This window comes from Marmota flaviventris, chromosome 4 (assembly GCF_047511675.1).
Source record: "Marmota flaviventris isolate mMarFla1 chromosome 4, mMarFla1.hap1, whole genome shotgun sequence".
Classification (NCBI taxonomy): domain Eukaryota; kingdom Metazoa; phylum Chordata; class Mammalia; order Rodentia; family Sciuridae; genus Marmota; species Marmota flaviventris.
This window is the reverse complement of record NC_092501.1, coordinates 126,328,222-126,352,623: the sequence shown is the minus strand read 5'-3', so window position 1 is coordinate 126,352,623 and position 24,402 is coordinate 126,328,222. Positions and strand designations below refer to the sequence as shown.

The 24,402-nt window shown below is 34.8% G+C and overlaps 2 protein-coding genes across 7 annotated transcripts in view; both read left to right on the top strand.

Annotated features, from left to right (window-relative positions):
• Cpb2 (carboxypeptidase B2) overlaps positions 1-9,417 on the top strand; it is a 36,701-nt gene extending 27,284 nt beyond the window's left edge. Inside the window, 3 exon segments of the mRNA XM_071611743.1 lie at positions 4,003-4,205; positions 6,681-6,768; positions 9,018-9,417. Of these exon segments, the coding sequence (XP_071467844.1) occupies positions 4,003-4,205; positions 6,681-6,768; positions 9,018-9,202 (476 nt within the window). The 3' untranslated portion in view covers positions 9,203-9,417.
• A 568-nt stretch (positions 9,418-9,985) lies between these two features.
• Zc3h13 (zinc finger CCCH-type containing 13) overlaps positions 9,986-24,402 on the top strand; it is an 81,178-nt gene continuing 66,761 nt past the window's right edge. For 5 of the 6 annotated variants that reach the window (XM_071611496.1, XM_071611495.1, XM_071611494.1 and 2 more), the window contains exons 1-4: positions 9,986-10,050; positions 18,545-18,670; positions 18,993-19,102; positions 22,272-22,383. In XM_071611496.1, the coding sequence (XP_071467597.1) occupies positions 18,554-18,670; positions 18,993-19,102; positions 22,272-22,383 (339 nt within the window). In that variant the 5' untranslated portion in view covers positions 9,986-10,050; positions 18,545-18,553. Of the gene's footprint in view, positions 10,340-18,544; positions 18,671-18,992; positions 19,103-22,271; positions 22,384-24,402 lie in introns of all 6 variants that reach the window. The other variant, XM_034636002.2, reaches the window with a different exon arrangement.

Sequence of the window (24,402 nt, the reverse complement as noted above, 5' to 3'; positions counted from 1 at the left end):
TTTACCTCCAAACTCTTTGCATGCTCAGTTGTACTTTTCACATTGAAGTCAGTGTCCTCTTGTTTGAATAACCAGACAGTCAAAATATATTCTGTTATTGTCTTCAAGAAAGATCTCAGTCTCCTTTTAGGCAGGCTGTGGTTTTACTACATTACACAAGAGTTAAAAGCAGAAATAGCAAGCAGTAAACATATAAGCAAGAGTTCCCAATACAACAAAAAGCACCAATATCTCTTCAGTGCTATGCAAACAAGACTGTGAGAAAGAATTAAATTTCATCTCTTCCTTGCCCCTACAATCAGAATGTGCCTATATGGTACTTTACTTAAAAGATCATGCCATGGAACTAACAGGAAGTGACATATCAAGACTACCTATTCATTTTTATGCTCATTTTATTTTTCTCTATTAAAAGTGTGTGTGTGTGTGTGTTGGAGATGGGGTAGTGGGTAGGTTGCTGGGAGGTGTCTTAGTCTAATAGGGCTGCTGGAACAAAACCCCATAGACTGGGTGACTGTGTCATCTCACAGTTCTGGAGGATAGAAGACCAAGATCAAGGTGCCGGCAGAGTGGGTTTCTCCTGAGGTCTCCCTCTGGCTTGAAGATGGCCATATTCTTGCTGTATCCTCAGATGGCCTTTCTTTGTGCAAGTACCTATTTGGTGTCTCTTTCCCTCTCTCTGTTCTTTTAAGGGCACCAGTCATGTTGGATTGGGGCCTCACTCTTAGAACTTTCATTTAACCTTATTACCTTGGAGATCCTATCTCTGAACACAGTTACATTAGGGGTTACAACCTCAACATATGAATTCTGGGAAAACAATTCAGTCCATATACAGGAGATGTGAAGAGCTGTGTCAAACTTAGTAATACAGCACCATTCATTTTCGAAAATATTGAGTTAAACTACAAAGTTTTTGTACAATGGGAATCTTTTATTTCTTTTGTTATGTTTTTAAAAATTATTCTTATTGTCGTAAAATATGTAACATAAAGTTTGCCATTGTAAATTTTTTAAATTGTACAATTTAGTGGTATTAATTACATTCACAATGTTGTGCAACCATCATTACTTTTTTCAAAACTATTTCTATTTCCTAAATAGAAATTCTATAATATTTAAGCAATATTTCTTCATTCTCAACCCTCCCCCCAACTCTGGTAATTTCACTTTCTGTCTCTATGAAGTAACTTAGTTTAGATATTTCAGAGTGTTCTTGATTCCATGTTTATCGATCAAAGAAATATTTGAGCTTGAAGGGATCTGGTAGCCAAGTGCCTCAAGGTACAGATGAGATGTAATGGTTTGCCCAGATTAACATGGCTGCTTAAGAGCAAAATAGTCTCATACTCAAGTTTCCTGATTCTTTAGGGCTCTTTCCACTAAAATATTTGAAATGTCTAGAATGATAGTCACAGAATAAGAGACTGAAGATTACTATCCGGTGTAAACCAAAAAATATATACATAAGTTTAAAATAAAAACAAAGGGTTTCATTTGAGTGTGGAATAGGTTTACAAATTGGGAAATCAGTTTAGTGCTCCACCTAGGGAAGATGGTCTTGGGTTTTTATAACAAAGAGAAGTGGAAATTGCAGTTTAGCATTCTTTGGGTAAAATAAGCAGGATTGACACAAGTTTGGTGGTTGGAAATGGATGATAATTAGGATTTTTATACATTTTGTAAGTCCATTGAAATGTCCAGCTCAGGAGGCAATCTGGCCAATCTCATATTTCTCAAACCTTGCAAGGTATTAGATTTCAGAAAATTGTTCCACCAGGTTGACTCAGTTCCCAGCATGAAGCTGATGTGTGACAGTCTGCCCTGTCAGCAAGTCTCTAAGGCCCAGAAAAGGATTTTCCTCTCTATTTGACCACTCTTTAGCCATTTTGATTTTTATGTTACCACCAGTATAGTAGCTGCTAATCAGGTCTGTCTACTGAGCCTTGTCTAGATTGACACATGTGGTGAGTATGAAATTCACAGTGGAATTCAAAGGCTTAGTACAAGAATATTTCGTGAATGACTTTTACATTGATTTAAAGTGGTGAAGGCTTTATACACATAGCATTCAAGAATTATAAAACTAACTTAATTTTAACTATTTCTTTTGACTCTCCTTACAGTGGCTATTTGAAAATTTAATATAAATATGGGATTTGCATTATATTTCTGTTGAACAGTCTTAGACTGAGGATTTATATTAGGGGACTGTGTCTCTTTTCAATGTTTTTATGTCTTCTCCAACCTCCATTCCAAATAAATAATCTTTATTCTGTATTTCTGTGTACCAGGAAAAAATGGACAGGGATATTTAAAGGTAACTGAACTATCAAAAATGATTTAACCAATCAAAACAAATAAAAATGCCTAGAAAAATCTATTTTTTAATAAAAATAAATAAAATACTTGGAAAGGACTTGGATGTTCAGCCCATTTCTTTGTGGGGAAAATGCTTAAGGTTGTTTTTATTTCAAATAACAAGAAGAAAGCAGAACATGCTCACATTAAAAAGGAAGACTCTGCAGGAATGTTGGAGTAGCTCATGGAACCTGATGGCAGGAACGCAGCTGGACTCACATGTAGACAGGAACTGGCCTTGGAGCGCTGTAGGGCAGCCAAGTGATCCCTCCCTCTCCCCATTTCATCTCTGTGGTGCACACTGGCTTTTTTTGGGTCCCAATCCATGGTGATGATGATGATGATGATGATGACGACGACAACGACGATAATGATAGCAATGATACATAGCAGCAGTTATGGAACACAGACCATATGTATGCAGTTCACTTAAACCTCATTCAATACTCGTTAATTTTTCAGATAAGAAAATAGAGGCATAGATAGGCTTAAAATGACTACCCAAGGCCATATGACTCCTGAATGGGAAAGTCAAGAGTAGAACCAAGTAACTGGATGCTTAACAACATGTGTCAGAGCCTCTTATGGTGAACAATGGTTACCACCAACAGTGTCAAGTTTACATCTCCTACAGTAACAGTGTATACTTTATAGGGTCGCTGTGAGGATCAAATTAGACATTCCATAAATCTTAGCACAATTTTTGACACTTAGCATGTGCTCTTTGGGTGTAAGTTGGTAATATGACTATTGTTATCTTCTAATTTGTTCAAGAAAGAAGATGGACTGAGACTAGAATCTTAGTCTTGATTTCAGGTTATCATAGGAGGGATTCAAATTGGCACACACAAGTTTAAGACCTAATTCTGGGACCTCAACTGTTCTCAACTGGAAATTATTCTTTGGGTCAGATGTGGTTCCCTAGAGCTCCACACCTGTGAATTAGGGACAGAGGGAGGAGTGTTGAACTGATGTGTACTTTATTTTCTTAAAAGAATGAATAAACATTATCCTTGCATCAAATACTAGCATCCCATTTTATTTATGAACCATGTTAGCAAGGTAAAAGTGACACACAAGGCAGACTTGCATATTGAGTTCCCAAGGGAGGCTATTCTTTAGTGGCTTATACTGCTTAACAATTTCTCAACTGCAAATATCAGACAAACTGAGATTAAAGAAAATGCAATTTATGTTTCTTCACATAACCAGAAGCTTGGAAGCAGGACTGACATCTCTGAGACTTTTCCTTGTGGCTTTCTCAAGTTTGCAAGATGGCTGCCCCCAAGCAGCAAGGGAGACAGGATCTGGGAATGACACTTAGAAGATCTGCTGTGAGGGCATGTAAATATTTGGTTTGAAAAGGCCTTTTTGAACAACATTTACTAGACACAAGAAATACGTTCCTTCCAGAGCCCTCCCTAATCCATTTATCTTTTTTTGTTGTTGTTCTTTTTAGATATGCATGACTCTACAAAGTAGAGTGTACTTTGACCAATTATACATATATGGAATATAACTTACCTAATCCATTGATCTGAATTTGCTGCACCACAGATATTATAACACATTGTCAGGGCAACCCAAATGACAGTAGAATGGACATCCCCTTAAAATTCCTCTTTATCAATTTTACTACAGAGGAAGGTGCCTCAAGTTTTTCGTGCTCTGAAACCTACTGTGGACTTTATCCTGAGTCTGAACCAGAAGTGAAGGCAGTGGCTGATTTCTTGAGGAGAAATATCAACCATATTAAAGCTTACATTAGTATGCATTCATATGCCCAGCAGATACTATATCCATATTCCTATAATAGAAGCAAAAGCAAAGATCATGAGGAACTGGTAAGTGCTATTTAATGATTTTTTTTCTCATTAGTATTTCAAAAATAAAATAACACTTAGTTAAAGAGTCAGAAACTGTGGGGAAATTTTTCTCCTTTAGAGGACAAACAGGTATATGATTTTATGTCAAGGTTTAACTCATCAAGAGTTGCCCTGGGGTCAGGGCTCATAAAAGGGAAGATAAAGAAGATAAAGAGGGAAGATAAATAACTGGCCTTACTAGGAGGTCATGAACTTCATTCAAGCAGATAGCTTCCCTAAGAAAACATCAAATTCCTTGAAGGTCAGGGCAGCCTTACTCTAACCTGGACTGATCTGCTTTTGAAGTCATCATATAAGCAAACACAAGAGTCTATGGAATTGTGGTAGCGCATTGGGGTCACTAGTTTCCTAGGATAGTCCACCATAGATTAAGTCCCAGAACTACAGTCATTATTTTAGTATTAGCAGTGGAAATAATTTACACACTGACCTCCTAATGCCCAAAGTTGTGGTGCTATTAAAGAAACTCCAATGTCTGTGTTGAGGCAAGGGTCTGTTTTTTTTTTTCAAAAATTTTTTAGTTGTAGTTGGACACAATGCTTTTATTTTATTTATTTTTATGTGGTTCTGAGGGTTGAACGCAGTGCCTCGCATGTGGCTAAGCAAGCGCTCTACCGCTGAGCCCCAGCCCCAGCCCCAGCCCCAAGAGTCTGGTTTTTTGGAATGCAGTAGAAAAAATTCAAAAAGGACCCACACAGGCTGCTATCCTCTTGCCACTCTGTGATCCCAGATGCTCCTTGTTTGGGATGATGGCAAAGGATGCAAAGATTCTTGGTGGATTGTGGCTACATTTAATCAATTCCTCATTGTAGATGATTTGCAGACAGTAGAGTATAATGGCATTAATATTGTCTGATCTTGTTGGGCATAGTGGCGGACACCTATAATCCCTAGTATCTCAGGAGGATGAGGCAGAAGGATTGTGAGTTCAAAGCCAGCCTCAGCAACATAGGAAGGCCCTAAGCAACTCAGTGAGACCCTGTCTTTAAATAAAATATATTTGATACTCGAGCTTTCTTAATTTCTTCTTTTTCCCAAGTAGCTAGGACCACAGGCATGTGCCACCATGTCTGGCTCTTGTGATTTCCTTTTTTCCTCTCAAAGGCAAAATTTAAGGTAGTCTTTACTAGTATTACCTTTGAAGAACTTAAAGGGTATCATGATTTGGAAGAAACTGACTTGCCTTATTTTTGCATTATTATTAGTACAGATATTTGTTGAGAGTTGTTATGTATACGATGCTGTATTCAATAGACATTCAAAGAAGCATTTGGTAAGACTGCCCTTTAGGATAATTCCATGTGATCAGGGAGCTTGGTCTTAAGTAAATATCACAAATATCTATACCCTTGGCACAAGAAGCAGAACTTATTGATTACTGGGAGAGCAGGAGGTGGCCCTAATTCATTTAGAGAGGAGTGCTGAAATATGTGACAGGATAAAATAGCCCCAGTTCTTGAAGAATTTGCAGTCTATTAAGGAGTGACTTCCTGTAAAGAAACAGGAAATAAAAATGCCACTTAAGTCGAGGAACAGGTACCATTTCAGCCAGGCATTAAAAGAGGAGTTCTATAGAAGGACCTTCCACACAGAGAACATGGTGTTTCCCACAGGAAGAATGTTTAGGGTGCTGCTATGGTGCAGGCATGGAGGGTGGCACCATCGGGAAGTAAAAGAGGTCAACTTGCAAAGGAGTTTTAATAATAGAATCAATTTGTATTTTGTCATGTAGACAATTAGTTTCCATTAAATGTAATTTTTGAACAAAGGAATGTCACAATATAATATCCAATGATGTTTCTCTGGTGATAGTGAAACACATAATGTTAGTCCCAATGCTAGTTCAGAAAAGATGGGGGTTAAGTGGAAACTTCAGAAAAGATCTTTGTAAATTGGAACCAAGTATAGTCAAAAGAGGACTTGTCATTATCCTGCTCCATCTTGGGGGCATAATCCTTTTTGCTTGATGAGTCTTTGGAAGTCACTAAACATTTTATACAAGAAGAAAATAAGAGGTTTTGTAAAGAGTGAGAAGTAACTCATGCATGCAGTGGGCATGTGAATGTTTAGAGAAATTAGATTTAAAATTTGATGGTAATTTTGTCTAGGAATGGAATAACTACAAGCCCATGAATATATTGTTCATTTCATATAATAAATGAATTCCTGAAAAGTTATGTGAAAATTATTTTTATGCAAATTAAATCAAATTTGCAGTGCATTGGAAGATAAGTTCACCCAGTTGTGATTGCCATGAAGTGGAAAACGTGTTTTAGTTGTTGCATTATTCTCCTTATTTTTCCTTTTCGGACAAATTCATACTTTTTGTATAAACACTTTGATTCAATTAACATGATTGTGTTTTTAGAAACTTCTACCTGTCCCGTTTCAAAGTTTCACATGAACTGAAATTCCATATCCTATTGCTTCTAGTCTCTGGTGGCCAGTGAAGCAGTTCGAGCTATTGAGAGTATTAATAAAAATACCAGGTATACACATGGCAGTGGCTCAGAGAATTTATGTAAGTATTTCTTCCTAAAATTTTGGAGAACTGTGAGGTACTAAAGAAATCTGTGTTCAGTTTTTCTGTGTAGGTTTAATTTTTCCAAATTGAATCTTTACAATACTTAGAAATAGAAGTGGAATAGCTGTGACAGTACTAACAAGCTGTATTAATAAATGATCACAGCAAAAAGAAGCCAAAATGATATTTAAAGAATTATGCTTATAACCATAGAATAGGAATTATAGAATTGGCACCATACTAATTAAATAAAGGAAAAAAGATCATAAAGGATTGAAAGAATGTATAAGATGCCCAGGGCCATTACATAAGGTTGTGCATGTTGAACATTATACAAATAGGAGATGCCATTTATCATAGATTTTTTTTCATAATAGCTTATATTCAAGAGTATAACACATATCACACTACAGTTGAATGCTTTTTGATTAATTTCTGCTGGAAGATATTTATTGAGAGACTCTATTGTACCCACCATGGGATTACAGAAAATAATTTTTCCTTTAAAAAATTTTTTTTGTTGTTGTAGATGGACACAATACCTTTATTTTATTTTTTATTTTTATTTGGTTCTGGGGATTTAACCTAGTGCATCACATGTGCTAGGCAAGTGCTCTACCACTGAGTCACAAACCCAGCTTTGATTTTTCCCTTTTGAAGCTGGAAGGTAGATGGCATAAGATGAACAGAAAATAAATATGTAACCAGGTATTAGCAAACTATATACATCCTGAAGTTCAAATCTAGCCTACTGCTTATTTTTATAAAAATTGTGAGCTAAGAATTATTTCCTGTTTTTTAAATTGTTTTAAGAATCAAAAGAAAAATACAATTTTTGACACAAGAAAATTATGTGAAATTCATATTTGTGGGTATAAGTAAGTATACTGGAATATCATCATGGTCATTCATTTACATACTGAGTATGAGGGCTTCCATGACTTCAGAGCTGAGTAATTATAACAGGGACCACGTGGCTCACAAAACCCAAAATATGTAACATCTGTTCCTTTACAGAAAAGGTTTGCCAGCCCCTAGTGTAAATAAATGGTAAAATATAGTGTAATTTCATAAAGTGCTTTGAAGAAAATAAAATAGGCTTATAGGTTTGAGAATGACTGTAGATAATAGACCCTACTTAGCTCAAGGGCCTGGGAAGGTTCCTCTCTACAGGAGACATTTCTGGAAAGCTCCATTAATCAAATAGCTGGAAAACATGACATTATTTAGAATAAAAACTTAGTTATTAACAAATGTTTTACCAAAATAAATTCTAGTATGATCAGATGTTAAAATACAAAAACCCAGCCATAACCTGAGTTGCCAGCCAAAAAATACAGATGAGAGAGAAAAATTTTCCACATATTACACAGGGCTATTAGATTAATGTTTTTATGAACAATCTGTAAATGAACCATGTAGAAAATGAGCAAGGATAATTGATATAAAATATAAAGATGGATAATAAATATATCAAACAAAATGTGCAAATCACTGATAATGAAAGAAACATGAATTAATAATATTATTTTCACCCACAACATTGCTGGAATGCATAATTTCCATCAATGGTGTAGGAGGGAGAAGTGGGCATGTTCATAACCTGCTATTGGAAGTATAAATGGTTCAATTCTTTTGAAGTACATTTGAAAATGCATGCCTCATAAGTGTAAAAATAAAGTACATAACCTTAGACTAGCCAATCTACTTGAAGGAAAGAACAGACTACACAAACAAAGAAGCAATTATTTATAAGCAAGGATGCCCATTGTGAAGTTGTTTCTATTAGTTAAATTAGAAAAAAATTAAAGGTACCCAATTAAATAAACATTTAAAATAATTATATCTAGGTTTACAAAGCAATGCTATGAGATTATAGGAAATGGTGTAGATTTGAACTTATACTATATTTAGAAATATCACAATGATAATATTTAGAAATATTACAAAACAGTGTGCACACTGTGATTTTATTTGTGTAGTAAGAAAAAAAAAATAAGCAAAAGCATGCCCTGAAAAAAAGGACATTAAAAAGTTATTGGTGATTATCACTTCTTTGAAGGATTATGGGAGAGTTATGGGTCATTTTTGTTTTCTTCCTTAACCTGCTTTCCCTCAATCTCTACTTTCTACAGGAAACATAGGTTACAGAAAAAAAGCACAGCCATTTTCATTTTTTACAAGAAAAAATCCCATTGTTAATTTTGACAGTTATACTTCAAAAAGCAATTTCTTTTTTCTTTTAGACCTAGCTCCTGGAGGTTCCGATGATTGGATCTATGATTTGGGCATCAAATATTCATTTACAATTGAACTTCGAGATAAAGGCAGATATGGATTCTTGCTGCCTGAGCGTTACATCAAACCCACTTGTACAGAAGCTCTCGCCGCTGTTGCTAAAATAGCTTGGCATGTAGTCAGACATGTTTAATGTTCTTGATTTCTCACTTTGTTTCCATATTCTTAATTTACTGATTCCAGCAAAAACCAAATCGTTGTGCAAGTTTCTATTAAGCTTGATCCATAGTTTTGATCAAAGGTTTGCCTAGTTCTTGATTTTGTCAAAAACAAAATGCATGCTACTTGGAAATCACGATAGACAAGGGAGTTCACGAGTGTTTTTAACTTTTTCTTTTTTAATCGGTAAGAGCCCAGATCTTTTGCTTTCTGATATTTGACTAGCTATCTCAAGCAATTTTAATAACTAGTTTCATGCAGATCACTGGATCTTGCAACAAAAGGAAAGGTGGCCAGGAATACACTAAAGATTTCTTCCCCGATTTTTCAATAAATTTGCGTCTTCAAAAACACAACCGTGTATTCCATTTGCTTCACAGTAATAGACAAAGGCCCTGGAAGGGGAGGGGTGTCAAACATGAGATAAATATCACCTCTTGCTCCAGCTCAGCAGGCTCCATAAACAATTGTTGAGGCGAATGAATGGCTGTGGTTACTTTCAGCAACGAGTATGGCGTTTTGCGCGGTTGTTTATTGCAAGAAATTATACAATAAAAAGAGGAAAGTCCTTAACTTTACTTTTAAGGGCGAGTTTCACCGGCCCCTAGCTCCCAGAGTCCTTCCCGCGATCTCACAACCCAAGTGTGGATCACCAACGCCCTAAACACGAAGCCAACCTAACGCCCCGGAGGCGTGTCCACCAAGGGGCGGTGCCGGCGCGCTGACGACTAATCCGGCGGCCGGAAGTTGCCTTGGTCTATAGAGGACCAGGGTAAACCCTGACTTCCGGCGGCGTTTTGAGGCGATCCTCCTAGCGGCCTGGTAGTGTTTTCGTTGCCTTTTCGTACTCTCCAGTCTCTTGGTTCTGTTTTTTCCTACGTCCGGTTCTCGCTTGACACTGGCGAAGCGGAAGTCTGTTTCCACTTCTGAGACGCCCCGCGGGCCCCTCTCTAGCCGAGGGCCGGTTCCCGGGAGCCGCGCGTGCACCTCCCTCTCGTCGTCCTCCTCCCGGGGCCAGGCGCGGGGACAGAGAGTCGCCTCCCCAGCTCCTCGGAGCGGAGGCGGCAGTGACACCTAAGGATTGCGTTTGGGGAGGGTGCTTGGGGAGGAGGTAAGCGTTCAGTGAATTGGTGTGGGTGTCTGAGGAAAGGCGTCGGTCGGGCCCGGAGTGGGGAGGCCTGGGTTGGCTGTCCACCGTCCCGCTTAGGTTACGCTGGGATTTTGAGCTCTGCTTAAGCATCCCACTCCTAGTTCTGTAATAACTTCTTGCGCTCAGACCTAGTTTCTTGTTGTAGTTATGATTGTGACCTTTGTCTAAGGGGGACAGGTCGACACTGACACAAGATTGTGCCCCTCTCCTGTTTGGTAACAGGCAATGGGAACCCTGGCGTGATATTCGCGTTTGTATGCTTTGAAAGGGTGCACCACCCCCTTAGATTTAGAGTTTCCCTCTTTACGCCTTCCAGTCTATTAGAGAAAAAGGGGGTCTTCCTTTTGATTATGTGTCTTGCTTATTTCTCGGTAGAGATAACGACGTAGGTCCTGGAGTTGAGGAGTGCTACTTTATTCTCACATTCCATAGGTAGTTACTTTTGGCAGCTATCTGTCCGAAACTGGGGAAGGTGGAGTAAAAGAAGAGGGTCTGACATTTGGCATTTTCTTTTTCTAAGCAGGTGAATAATTTATGTGGCTGGAAATTATTCAGAGTTGATAATATTTGCGATTTTGGTAGGATCTTGTTTGTGGAGGGCAAGGTCCTAACATTGAATACAATGTTCAGTTGTATTACGGGGCTTTCAACTAATTTGAACTATTTTGAAAAATTTGGGCGTGTGTAATCTTTGCAGATGTTTGGATTTTCAAAGAAGTAATTTTAAAAGTTTGGGAAATGATCTTGACGCCTCAAGTTTTCAAAGTCCATGATACTGTTGCAATAAATCCATATAATTATGCAGTACAGTCTGTGCGTAGATGGTGTGGGGTAGCTGGGTCTAGTTCTGTTATATTTGGCAATACTGACTTAAGTGACAGTTTTTTGAAGAGTTTTGTGGACATAATCTATAAATTTTCAATTTATTATTTATTATTATTTATTAATTTCCAATTTAATATTTAGATTATAACAGACAAGATACTAGGAAAGTTGATACAGACATGTAGCAATTTGTGTCTGTAAGAATAGTGTACTTAGAAACTAAGACTTTTCACTTGTGCATCTGATAGGATTCACTTTTATCAAATATACACTTGACCCTCATTATCCACAGGGGATTGATTTGTATACCAAATTCCTTGGATGCACAAGTCCCTATTTAAAAATGACATAGTATTTGAATATAACTTAAGCACATCCTCTTGAATACTTTAAATCATCTCTATGCTTAGAATACTTAATACATTGCACATGCTATGTAAATTATTGCTATACCGTGTTATTTAGGGAAAAAGAGAAAAATGAACGTTTACAGTATACACACTTTTTATTTCTGAATATTTTTCAGATATACTTTGTTGAAACTAATGATATGGAGGGCCAATTGTATGCAACTTACTGACTTCCAGATTAATGGTGATTCCAAATGAATATTGGTTGCATATTTTAAATGTGAAAACTTATCTCAATTTCATATTTGTAATATAATTTTGAAATACTAAAATATAATAAATGAATGCTGTTTTAACTTCTATGTGTCACTAAAATTTTAATGTCATCAGTGTTGATTTATATTCTAATATGCATTGGTATTTACATATGGAAAGCAAAAATTGTTTCACTTATGTTTATTTGGAGAATTAGTTTTCCACACCTGTTCATCTGCCCCCTGCCCATCTTATATAGAGGTGGAAGTACTTTTACCAGGTATTTAATAGCGGTTAAAATTTAACTGGTGGGAGATACAATCACAATATTATATATACACACACACCTATATACATATATCTGTATACATATATAAATATCTATATTATAAGTCTTTTATTCTTATAAAAATAGTTTTATATATTGTAAATCTATTCACTTTATAGTAACTGCCAACAAAGGATGTTCCTTGCACAGTCTTTTTAATAAATTACTGTACAGTACTACATAATTGCCTTGCTAATACATATATTGTTGCTTCTATTTGGAGTCCAGTTTGAAATAGTTTTAGTCTTAAATCTACAGATTAGCAATCTGGAAGGTTGTTTTAGAAAATTCTTTTTTAAGGTTCTCTCAAACCTCTGCATCAGTTTTGTTCCTTTTAAGAATCTCAAGAATCTAAAGAATATTTTTGATATAATGCTTTTAATCTTCGAAATTTGGATATAGAGATTTGTCCTATGACTAGTTAGTAATATGTAGTTTAAATTGCTTAATTATTTAACAGTTTTCTAGTGTTGTGCTGCTACTTATCCATATTAAAATGAGTTATGCTTTCATTTATGTTACCAGTAGATGAGACACAGGAAAGATGTAATAATGGATTAAAAGTGAAGGTACTATATCTATATAGGTTGAGCATCCCAAATCTGAAAAACTCCAAAATCCAAAATTCTTTGGCACTGACATGACACCACAAGTGGAAAATTATACTGACTTCATGTGATGGTTGTAGTTAAAACACAGACACACTAAAAATGTTTTATAGAATTATCTTCAGGTTATGTGTATAAAGTCTATATGAAACATAGATGAATTTTGTGTTTAAACTTATGTCCCATCTCTAAGTTATCTTATGTTTTCAAACATTCCAAAATCTGAAATCCAAAATACTTGTGGTCAGTCCCAAGCATTGTGGATAAAAGAATCTCAATTTGTATATGTTTTGTTGACCAGACTTTAGTAATCAGGCCTCAGGTATAATTATTTATTCAAAAAGATGACCTTCTAAGTTTCTCCTTTTTCAGTGTATCTATCTTAGGAACCTCTGAATGTGTTGTGACATTGTTAAGTTCCTTGGAGCAGAGGAGCAATTCCAGTTTTAAGACTACTTTAATCAGTAGACTCTTAAGCTGGTGTCCTTTTTTTTTTTTTTTTAATTGAAAAGAGATTATAGAAACTCCAGATATTTATTATTCTATAAATGGACAGAAGTAGAATAACTGAATAGACCTGAACCAGTGTTACCTGGCTCTGATGATGCCTCTGTTTGGGAAAACATGATGCAAGGGGAAGTGTGATGACAACTTAAACCAAATCAAAAATGGAGGAAAACGTTCAGAGAAGAGAATAAATTAAATTAATAAGTTATTGATGTGACCTTAGAAATAGGAAAGTCTCTTTGACAGCATTTATATCTTATTGTTCCTAACGCTTCTACTTGGAAGCATTTATAAGGTTCTTTGAAGCCTATTCAAATATAAGTTGAAAAGATTTTCCTCCTTAATGAAATCTACATTTTATTTTGTTATAGTATTCATCTTCCTTTGTGGGCCCAAACTATTAAATAGGATTGAAAATTCGAATTGTTACTTAAGTTGGTTACATAGTTTTAAATTAATATTTGAAAAGGTAGTTATTTCTGGTGCATTGTAGTATGTATGTATTTTCAGACAAATGGAATTTTAAAAGTTATATATTGTGTTCTTTGTAATCAAAAGCATTTTATATGTGAAAATTCATGAATGTCTCTGTACTAATAACTTTATTGACTACTGATAGAAGTTCCTAGATGAATGGTTTGTTAATTTCATGTCACTATAACAAAATACCTGAGATAGGCTACTTAAGAAGAAAGAAAGTTTATTTTGGCTTACACTTTTGGAAATTCAAGTTCAAGATTGGTCCCATCGCTTTGGGCCCCTGGGGAGGGCTGCACAGTCTGCAGAAACACATATAAAACCAGACTGCTTGCATCACAAGCCAGGAAGCAGAGACAAACAGACCAACTTAGGTCCCATGATCCCTTTTGAGAGTATCCCTGTCCCCAGTGGTCTGAGGACCTCCATTAGGCCTCACCGCTTAAAGGTCCACAGCACCTCTCAATACTGCCACTCTGGGGACCAAACCTTATATATGGAGTTTGGGGGAACATTCATCCAGACCATAGCAGATAATAAATAATTCTAGTTAAATATCTTTAATTTCTGTTTTCCCCTTTTTCTTTAGTTGATTGGGTCTTCTCTAGACTTGGTTCCAAGATACATTGCTATTTTAGGGCAAGGTCTGGCATTAGTGGACTCTGAAAAATAGAGAGTACATCTTTACTTCATTGCATTTCTTCCCTAAATTGGAAGACTCAACAGTAACTAGGAGTAAAATTTGTAGGAAAATAACTGTATAGGTAAATCTTGAGTATTTTCTTTTTTCTTGTTGTTGTTGCTGCTGGGGATTGAACACAGGGCCTTGTGCATGTTAGGCAAGCATTCTACCAACTAAGCTATACCCCAACCCCTTGAGTAGTTTTTGATGTCACCAGTAAAAGCAGTTTTGTCTGTGTGTCACGATGGGCAAAAGGTGTGACTTATGCAGTCCAGGAGAAGAAATAAATGATCACACTCTTCTGCCCTTTTCAGTGCTTTACTCAAATCACTCAATACAGTTTCACTGTATAGGTTCTTAATAAAAAAAAAAAAAGACAATCCTTAATACTAGGCACTGCAATAGACAATTCACAGCAGACTATTCTAGATTAATTCTAAGCACTACAAACACACTTAATCATGACAGGCTAATGACAGACATTCCCTCTGCATGCTAAATTCAAGTATCAGATCAAAAGTCTCAAGCCTTAGGCTTTAAGTCCAGCAGATGCACGCTCAGACCGTGGTGATCAGATCAGGAACCAAGGCAGGCTTCTCCTGGGGTGGAGCTGACAGCTGCCTGAGGAGAGGGTTGTAGGGAGAAGTTGCAGCTCTCACCAGGGTCAAGATGTGCTTATAGAAGAGTTTGAAAGTGGTGAGGACCATGCAGAGGATCATCAGGCAAATGATGATAAGTGATGGAATGTCAGTCCAGGTCCTCATCAGGCTCTTCAGCTTGTGTGCATCAGTATCGGCTGGTTGAATGTCTCTTGATTTGCTCTATTATTTATAGGAAATTTTGGGGCTTTTGATCACCCCCCCCCCTTTTAGTCCTTATCAGCTGCCCCCGATTTCTCTGTGACATCATTTACGCTGGGATTAAAACATCTGGTCTGGTAGTCCCCACCCTGATCTTTTTGCCTTTCCCTCTTAATCAGGTGCCTTTCCCTCTGATTTTCTTGTCTTTCCCCCTTATAGGGTGAGGACAGCCTGCTAGACGCTTCATTCTGAGAAGTGACTTGTTTGTGCCCGAGGGCCATACTGGAGGGCTCTGTAGCAGGTTTCAAACTGGAGTTTTTAAAATGGAGTTGCTTAGGCTCAGGCCTAAGGCCATCCTCACACTGTGAGAATTAACTTTTTTAGTTGCAGGGATACAAGGAGATGGGAGTGGTTTGTAATCTTGGATCAATAGTGTTCACTTGATTGTCTTTGACATAATTGACTAAACCCTTTGCAATCTTCAGAATTTTTAGGGATCTGGGATTGGAAAGAAGCTCTGAAATGGTGCTTTCTAGCAGTAGGTCAGAGGAGAATAATAGTGATCCAAATGAAAGTGATGAAGCAGATAAAGAGTTCTGGAGCTCTCAAGAAAAACAAGAAAGGAGATAGTAGCTGACTATTGTTTCAGATATAATAATAAATAGCTCATTGTCCCAACTGTGGAATCTGTAACCATTGGTTTTTCCCCCTTATATGGATGAGAGTATGTTGGGAGTGAGGTGCATTGGGGGTGGGGGTTTGGGGAACACAACTAACCCATTAGTCTTCTTGAGGCACTGTGGTGGGATAAGGCAGACTAAAAGGTTGTCCTTCTTTACAAGTTCTAGGTATAGCTCATGAAGAAATATTAGAATTCTTTTTTTTTGGTACTGAGGATTGAAGCCAGGGGTGCTTATCCACTGAGCCACTTCCTCAGCCCTTTTTTTAAAAAAATATTTTATTTAGAGACAGGGTCTCACTGAGTTGCCTAGGGCCTTGCTGAGTTGCTAAGGTTGGCTTTGAAATCACAATTCTCCTGCCTTAGCCTCCTGAGCCACTGGGATTACAGGTGTGCACCACTGCACTTGCCTGAATTAATTCAATTTTAAGTTTCTTAAAAGAAATGTTTTTAAAGTTGAAATAATGGGGATTATAATGTACAACTGTGTTAATATTTATAGTAATATAAAATGGAACTTTAAAATATGTTTTTCTTTTTTAAACTTTTCCTATATATTTTGTGTCACATTTACTTTTTATTAAATCTTAGGTGGATATAAATTGTAAATTTCTGGGTATTTTTCTCAGTTAAAACTACATTTTCTAGAAGATTTTTCTTAGCTTTATTTCTCTTAGCTGTTATACTCTTAAACTTTTTTTTATGTTAAATGAATCAAATGGACATGTGAAACTCTGCCCTAAATTTTCCTCTATAAATTCATATTTGAGTTGCAAATGAGTTCAGAAAAATTAAGATTATCTTATAAGGCTGACACTAATGGCATGCAGTTCCTCGTTTGGAGAACAGTTGATACATAAATGATTCTATGTTGTAGCAAATTCCTGTTCATTTAAGTTATTCTCTACCTTTGAATTATTAAAAGCTAATTTGCTAATGTACTAAAATACTGATTATATTTTACGTTAAAAGAGTAAGAACAATAAAATTTTCCAATTTAAAGCAATCATTATATCATTCATCTTTTCCTTTTGAGTCATTGTCTGTTTTTACCTGTCAAATGTTGTCCTCATTTTTTGGATCTTTTCAAAATGTGACCTGAAGGACCCAATTCAACCAAACATTGTTTATAAAAGAATAATAATTATTATTTTTAATACTGTGAATATTTTTCCAAGTACTATGTCTTTACTTTGAAACTATATTAAAGAATATTTATAAAGACTAATTCTATACCAAATGGAACTTTTATGTTTTTAGCTGTCATGGTTCATTCTAGGAATTTTTTATAACAAGTTTTAGCCAATATAAAGTGTGATATAGTTTAGTTGTTTTTTTTTTTTTTTTCCTGGTTAGGCAGTTCCTACCCACTTCTCACAGTGCTTCCCATGGTATGCTCTGGGTTATTTCTTGGTCTAGAGTTTAATATTGTTTTCTAATGTATATCATACTGTCCTTAAGTCATATTTTTACTTGTCATTGAATCATCCAGTTATACAGTCTAATTATCTCTATATTACAGTTTTAGAATATTATCATTTTCTTGTTAGTGTTAGAATATTATCATTTACTTTTTAGAAATTTTCTTAGAATTTGTTTTTTGTTACTTGCTGCTGATAGTGGTAAAATAGCCTGTTTATTACTTTTAGCACCTTTTTGTTGTTGTTTTTGGTACCTGGGATTGAACTCAGGGACACTCAACTATTGAGCCACATCCCAATTATTATTTTGTATTTTATTTAGAGACAGGGCCTCACTGAGTTGCTGAGGCTAACTTTGAATTCTCAATCCTCCAGCCTCAGCCTCCCAAGCCACTGGATTACAGGCATGCACCACTGCATCCGACCAACTTTTAGCACCTTTAACTTTTTATGTCAGCATAGGATAGATTATAGAAACACCTTGACTTTTTCTAGTTCTACAATCTTTCCTAGTTTGAAAGAAAACCATTTTATTAACATTGTAACATTGCAGTGTTCATTCGTTCTCTCTCTCTCTCTCTCTCTCCCTCTTTCTTTGTTTCTGTGTCTGTAGTACTATAAAGTAAATATTCTTGATCAGATTGCTTTTCTTTGACTTTTGTAAGACAAAATATTTAAATGGTATTCATTTTTCTCCCATGCTGGTTTTTGAAGTATAACTTTTGTTGTCACTTAAGCTGTGTAAAAGAGTTTTATACAGTAAATACAATAAAAAATAAAAATTACAATAAAAATTTATCTGATTTGATTTTCTCATTTTCTTTGACATATCTTTTTTTTCAGTTAACTAGTTGTTAGTTAACTTCTTAAAGGAATGAGTTGCTAAATTTTGAAACAAATTTTGTAAATAAGTTGTAAACTAAACATTTGGTACTATATTTTCTGAGGTTGATTCTACTATGAAAACTGTGAATAGAATCTTAATTTTTTTCTCACCATGCAGAAAAAGTATGTTTCTAGACATCAGATTTCAAAGTTGTTGTGACTTTACTAATAAGGCATGTTTTGGAAGATAGGCTATTTTTGTTTATCTATATCACTTCTCCTCTGACTCTTTTCCCCAAGGAGAATCCTATGTAATTTTGCCTTTAGTTTTATTTACTTGTAAGTTATGGGCTCAGTTATTTAAAACTGAAGAAATTCACAATTTTGCTTCTCTCTTTTTTGGTTAAAGTAATACAAAATGTCAAAAATTAGGAGGAAGGTCACGGTGGAAAATACCAAGACCATCTCTGATAGCACATCTCGAAGACCCAGTGTATTTGAGAGGCTTGGACCAAGCACTGGCAGTACAGCAGAGGTGAGTTGTCTGTCACTAGTAGTCCCAGAGTTTCTATTAGAATCCTGCTATAGAAATTCTGATCAGTATCATAGAGGTGGAAGATTGTTTTATTATAGGAATGTTAGTTTAATAAATGTTGCTTAATGTTCTTTATAAAAAGGAGTGGAAAAGGTGGTTGCATTTATGTTTTTGTTTTTCGTTTTGTAAATTTTTTATCATTAGGGGAGTAATATATCATAGATTAGCTGGAATTTCGATAGTATTTGTTTTAGTTTTGTCCTGTTAGCATCTTTTCTTCAGAAATAAATATGAAATTTACGTAGTAATATTTGTCTTTTAGACACAGTGCCGTAACTGGCTGAAGACTGGCAACTGCCTATATGGAAACACGTGTAGATTCGTACATGGCCCTTCACCTCGTGGTAAAGGTTATAGCAGCAATTATAGAAGGTAAATGAAGGAATTTGAATTGTTCATATATTGTTAGACGTTGGCTTTTGCAGTTCATCTAGTATAAAAATCTGAAGTAAAACCATATAATTGGTCATATTTTCTAATTTGGTTGTAGTCTTGTCAATATTCAAAGATCAAAATAATTTATTAATTATTTTTTATATTAATAAGATTTTACCTTTAAAATTAGCATATATGCTTAGTATTTACATGTTTTGGCAGTAGATCTTTTTGTAATAAATATATAGCTTACTTTTCCCCTAAATATGTATTAAATTTCTGTTTAAGAGAGAATTCCATATTAAAACTTAAATAGGGGAATGCCCAATCCCTTATCACAATATGTTAATGTAAATGAAACAGTGTGTTTACTTGTACATAATAAACATCCTCCCTTTTTAAAACATCATTTTGCAGTTAATAGAAGCTTGGCTAAATTGAATTTGCTTAATGAAGACCTTTTTATTTATTTATTTATTTTTCAATTCCCTCATGATTTTGTAATGATGTTTATAGAGGTGGCATACCTACAGATTGTCACAAAAACAACTTAAATTTGATTGATAAATAATTTACCTAGTACTAAAATTAGGTATGCTGATTGTTTGGCTGCAGCAGTAGTATAAAAACCATATATTAGCAATTGTAGATTTTCTTTTAATTGGGTGTTTGTGTGTATAGATTTTGAAGTTTAGTGGAATTTAAAATTCAGACTCTTGACATTAGCTTACTATTCGCTTAAACACTATACATTTTAGCTTCTTTGTTGCTGAATACTCTTTTTATTTGTATTTAGATTGTCATTTGTCACTCCTTAATGGGAAAATTAGTCTTTATTATGTATGTTTAATTACCTACAATTATATACATAAACACATCTAGGGAAACTGTTTTAATAATTTTATGTTTTGTTTATATTAATACCACACTTTTAATACTTACTTTAACTTGTCTGAAATTTATTATTACCTAACTCAAATTTTGTGTTAGCTGACTCAGAATTTTTACATATGAGATAGTTTTGAGGAACATGGAGATATTTATCTAAAAGAGAAAAAGTAATATTATTACTAGATTTAGAATAAAGAATTTGTTGTTATAATTGTGCTACTTTGTATGTATTTTCTATCTGATATCTTCTTCAATATTTGTGTATTTTTGTGCTTTTATTTATTTTTTGGTAGGGAAGAAAAATGTAGTTCATAATGTGATTCAATGATGGGAAGAAGAGCTATGTATTTAAGAAAATGCTATCTCTGGATAAGACATTTAGGTCATTCATTGAGTCTTCATTGTGTATTGAGCATTCATTCTGTTAGATTCTGTATAAAATAGAAATAAGTACATAATACTTTTTTATTAATTATATAAGGGAAACCAGGCCCATAAGCTTTAGATCTATGACATAATTATAATTTAGGGCATTTAAGTACTGGTTCCAGTTTCAAGTTCACTTTTAACTGTTAAGAATTTTATATAGATCTATTAAATGTACATACAAGTATCAGTGAAATTCTTTAAAGTGAATCATCTCAAATTATTTAGTAACCATTTCATTTGTATTAATAATTGATAAATTGAATAAATTAATTAATCATTTATTACCTGAAATAGATATGAATATTTGTGTGATTTGCTCATATTTATGCATATATACATACAGTTATTTCTGTAGCACTTTTTTCATGGTCAAAGAGGCACAGTGCATTCCTTAACTTCTATTACCCTCTTCCAAAGTTATTGAAGTCACCTTTTTTTTCCATTTATCCTTTCTCTTCTAGTTAGTAATAGTGTGAAATAATTTCATAGTCATGTACTGTCAAATTCCCAGTACAAATTATGAAGACTTGCCATTGTTGGATATAAATATATGTAATTTCCCTTCAATTAAAAATCCATATAGTATGAAATCACTGTTCTAAAATTTTGCTTTGAATTCTTTTTTTTTTTTTCTGAAATATTTTATTTTTCTATTTTTTAATTTTTGGGTCTAAGGATTTAACCTAGGGGTGTGTTGCTACTGAGTCACATCCCAAGCCCTTTTTATTTTTTATATTGAGATACGGTCTCACTAAGAGTTGCTCAGGGCCTCACTAAGTTTCTGAGGCTGGTGTCGAACTTGCGATCCTCCTGCCTCAGCCTTTTGATTCGCTGGACAGGTGTGTGGCAGTATGCCTAGCTTATTCTGATTTTATATTTTAAAATTTAAAAAAATTGCCAGAGTTATCACAAAACTTATATATTTACTTTAATTTTTAAACTATATAAAATACTTTTGTATTTTGTTAATATTGTATCCAATCACGTACATATGTAGATGATAATGCTGTTGCCTCGATAACTATAATTTTGTGACTTTATAGCTTAAAACTCTTTTTGCTTCCAAATATGACTAATATATTTATGTTGTTAATAATTAAAGAAGTCAAGCTATTAATCACATATTCATTTTTTCTCAGTTCACATATAGTTTCTTATTCATATCACCAGTACCTGTCACCTCATTGAATTTTTAAAATATATTTTTAGTTGTAGATGGACACAATACCTTTATTTTATTTATTTATTTTTATGTGGTGCTGGGAATCATGTATTTTATGTGGTGCTGCCACATACATGTGAGGCAAGCGCTCTACCACTGAGCCATAACCCCAACCCACCCACCCCATTGAATTTTAACATACACATTTGATTTATATTGTAAGAAAATTTGTGTTGCTCTCAAGTTTTTACATATTCATATTTTTTTTTAAGAGAGAGAGAGAGAGAGAGAATTTTAATATTTATTTTTTTAGTTCTCGGCGGACACAACATCTTTGTTTGTATGTGGTGCTGAGGATCGAACCCAGGCTGCACGCATGCCAGGCGAGCGCGCTACCGCTTCAGCCACATCCCCAGCCCAATATATTCATATTTAAGCTGAAACAACAACAACAAAAAAGAGGCTACATCATTTTACATTTTTGACAGCAGATCATGAGGATTGCGATTTCTCCACTTCTTTACCAACAACTACTAATAACTGTTTTTCAGAAATCGAGGAGCCAAGGACTATTAAAAAAATTATATTGAGATTTATGAGGTTATTTTTAGAAATACATACTTACAAAATGTTACATAAATACAAATTTTTGGTTTTTGTATTGTTTTGTGTTTTGATACAAAGGTCCCCAGAAAGACCCACAGGAGATCTCAGAGAAAGAATGAAGAACAAGCGCCAAGATATGGATGCTGAACCCCAGAAACGAAATACTGAGGAGTCATCCTCACCTGTTAGGGTAGGAATGAGTTTCCCAAAACCCAGTTAAATTTTAGTAGTGATTTATTCTTTTGAATACTGTTTCAAATGTTATGATGTATGTTAAATATATGGTAAATAAATAGATATAAATAATTAGGTATTATTATGTTCTATATACTTAATGGAATTTAGAGGGGAAATATTCTCTGCAAAAACTGTTTGTTTTGTTTGTTTTTTCCTGATAGTTAAGATGAAAGGTGTTGACTGGCAGAGCTCAAGCTGAACTTCATAAGGTTTTGTACATTGGTGGGGATTGTATCTAAATAAATTCTTAAGTTTTCAGAATTCTCCTATATTTTGCTTCCAATAAAAATTAAAGTAACTTACAGTGGAACACATATAAACTGAAACAATGAAAGCAGAGCAGGAGGTTAACAAAAACTGAACTAGAAAGTTTAGGAGGAGGAACGCATATGGGACCACAAAATTTAGCTGTGAGTTTGCTGTCAGTAAAGCCAAATAAGGATATAATTTACAATGTTGTTCACCTTAAAAAAAAAAAAAAGTTTGTTAGGAATGAGAATATTTCCCAGAGGATATTTCCTATTGTTTTTCAAGAAATTTATCATCCTTAATTCTGTGTTTATGTTTGTAACTGATTTGTAGAGAAATGGTTTTAATAGTCATGTAGCTATTACCATAATCAGTTTTTATTACTCTGAAGAGAAATCTCATATCTTTTAGAGTAACCCTTCTTGTTACTTATTGACCACCAGCCTAAGGCAATCACCCTTTCCTCTTTCTATAGATATTCCTATCCTGGACATTTTATATAAATGGAATCAAATATGCAATCTTATGTGACCAGCTTCTTTCACTTAGCATGTTTTCAAGGTTCATGAAAGATTATAGGATACATCAGTATTTTATTCCTTGTTTTTACCAAATAATATTACAATATTATGTTGTATTTATATGCCACATTTGGTTTATTCATTTATCATTTGATGGGTATTTAAGTTGTTTCTGCTTTTTTTGGCTCTTATGCATAATGCTGCTAAGAACATTTGTGTATTAATTTTTGTGTGAACATATGTTTTCATTTCTTCTGGATTTATACAAAGGAGTGAAATTACTGAGTCATGTGGTAACTCCATGTGTAGCCTTTTGAAGAACTGCTAGGCTATTTTATCAAGAGGCTGCACCAAAGCTGGGTGTAGTGTTGTGTGCCTATAGTCCTAGCACTTGGGAAGCTGAGGCAAGAATCCAGGAGTTTAAAAACCAGCCTTGGGAACATAGTGAGACCCACCCCCTAACCTAAAAAAAGAAAGAAAAGAGGCTACACCATTTTACATTTTTAACAGCAGAGTATGAGGATTGCAGTTTCTCCTCATCTTTATCAACAAGTATTATTATCTGACATTTAAAATATAGCCACCCTCATGGATATGAAGTGATAATCTATGTGTTTTTGATTTGCCTTATAGCTAATGTTGGTTGAACATCGTTTCATGTGCGTATTAACAATTTAGTATCTTCAGAGATCCTTTGTTCATTTAAAAAATTGGATTGCCTTTATTAGTGAATTTTAAGTGTTCATTATATTTTAAATTTAAGTCCTTTATTATATATATGACTTGGCAAATGTTTTCTGCCATTCTGTGTGTTGTATTCATATTTTTTAAAACATTTTTTAGCTATTGATGTACCTTTACTTTGTATTCATTTATGTGTTGTGTTGAGGATCGAACCTGGTGCCTCACACAGGCTAGGCAAGGGCTCTGCCACTTTTTCTGTAATGTAAATTGAGTTAAGGCTCTGAGCCACAACCCCAGCCCCTTATATTCTTTTTTTTAAGTAGTTTTGCTATAGAACTGAACCCCTGGGCTCTGGTGATTCTCATGCCTCAGCCTCCCGGGTAGCTGGAACGGCAGGCACTTGCCATCATACCCAGCTGTCTTCTCATTCTTGATATGTCCTTTAAAGCACAAAAGTTTTTAATTTAATGAAATCCAACTTAATCTGTTTTGTTGTTGTTGCTTGTGCTTTTGTTGTA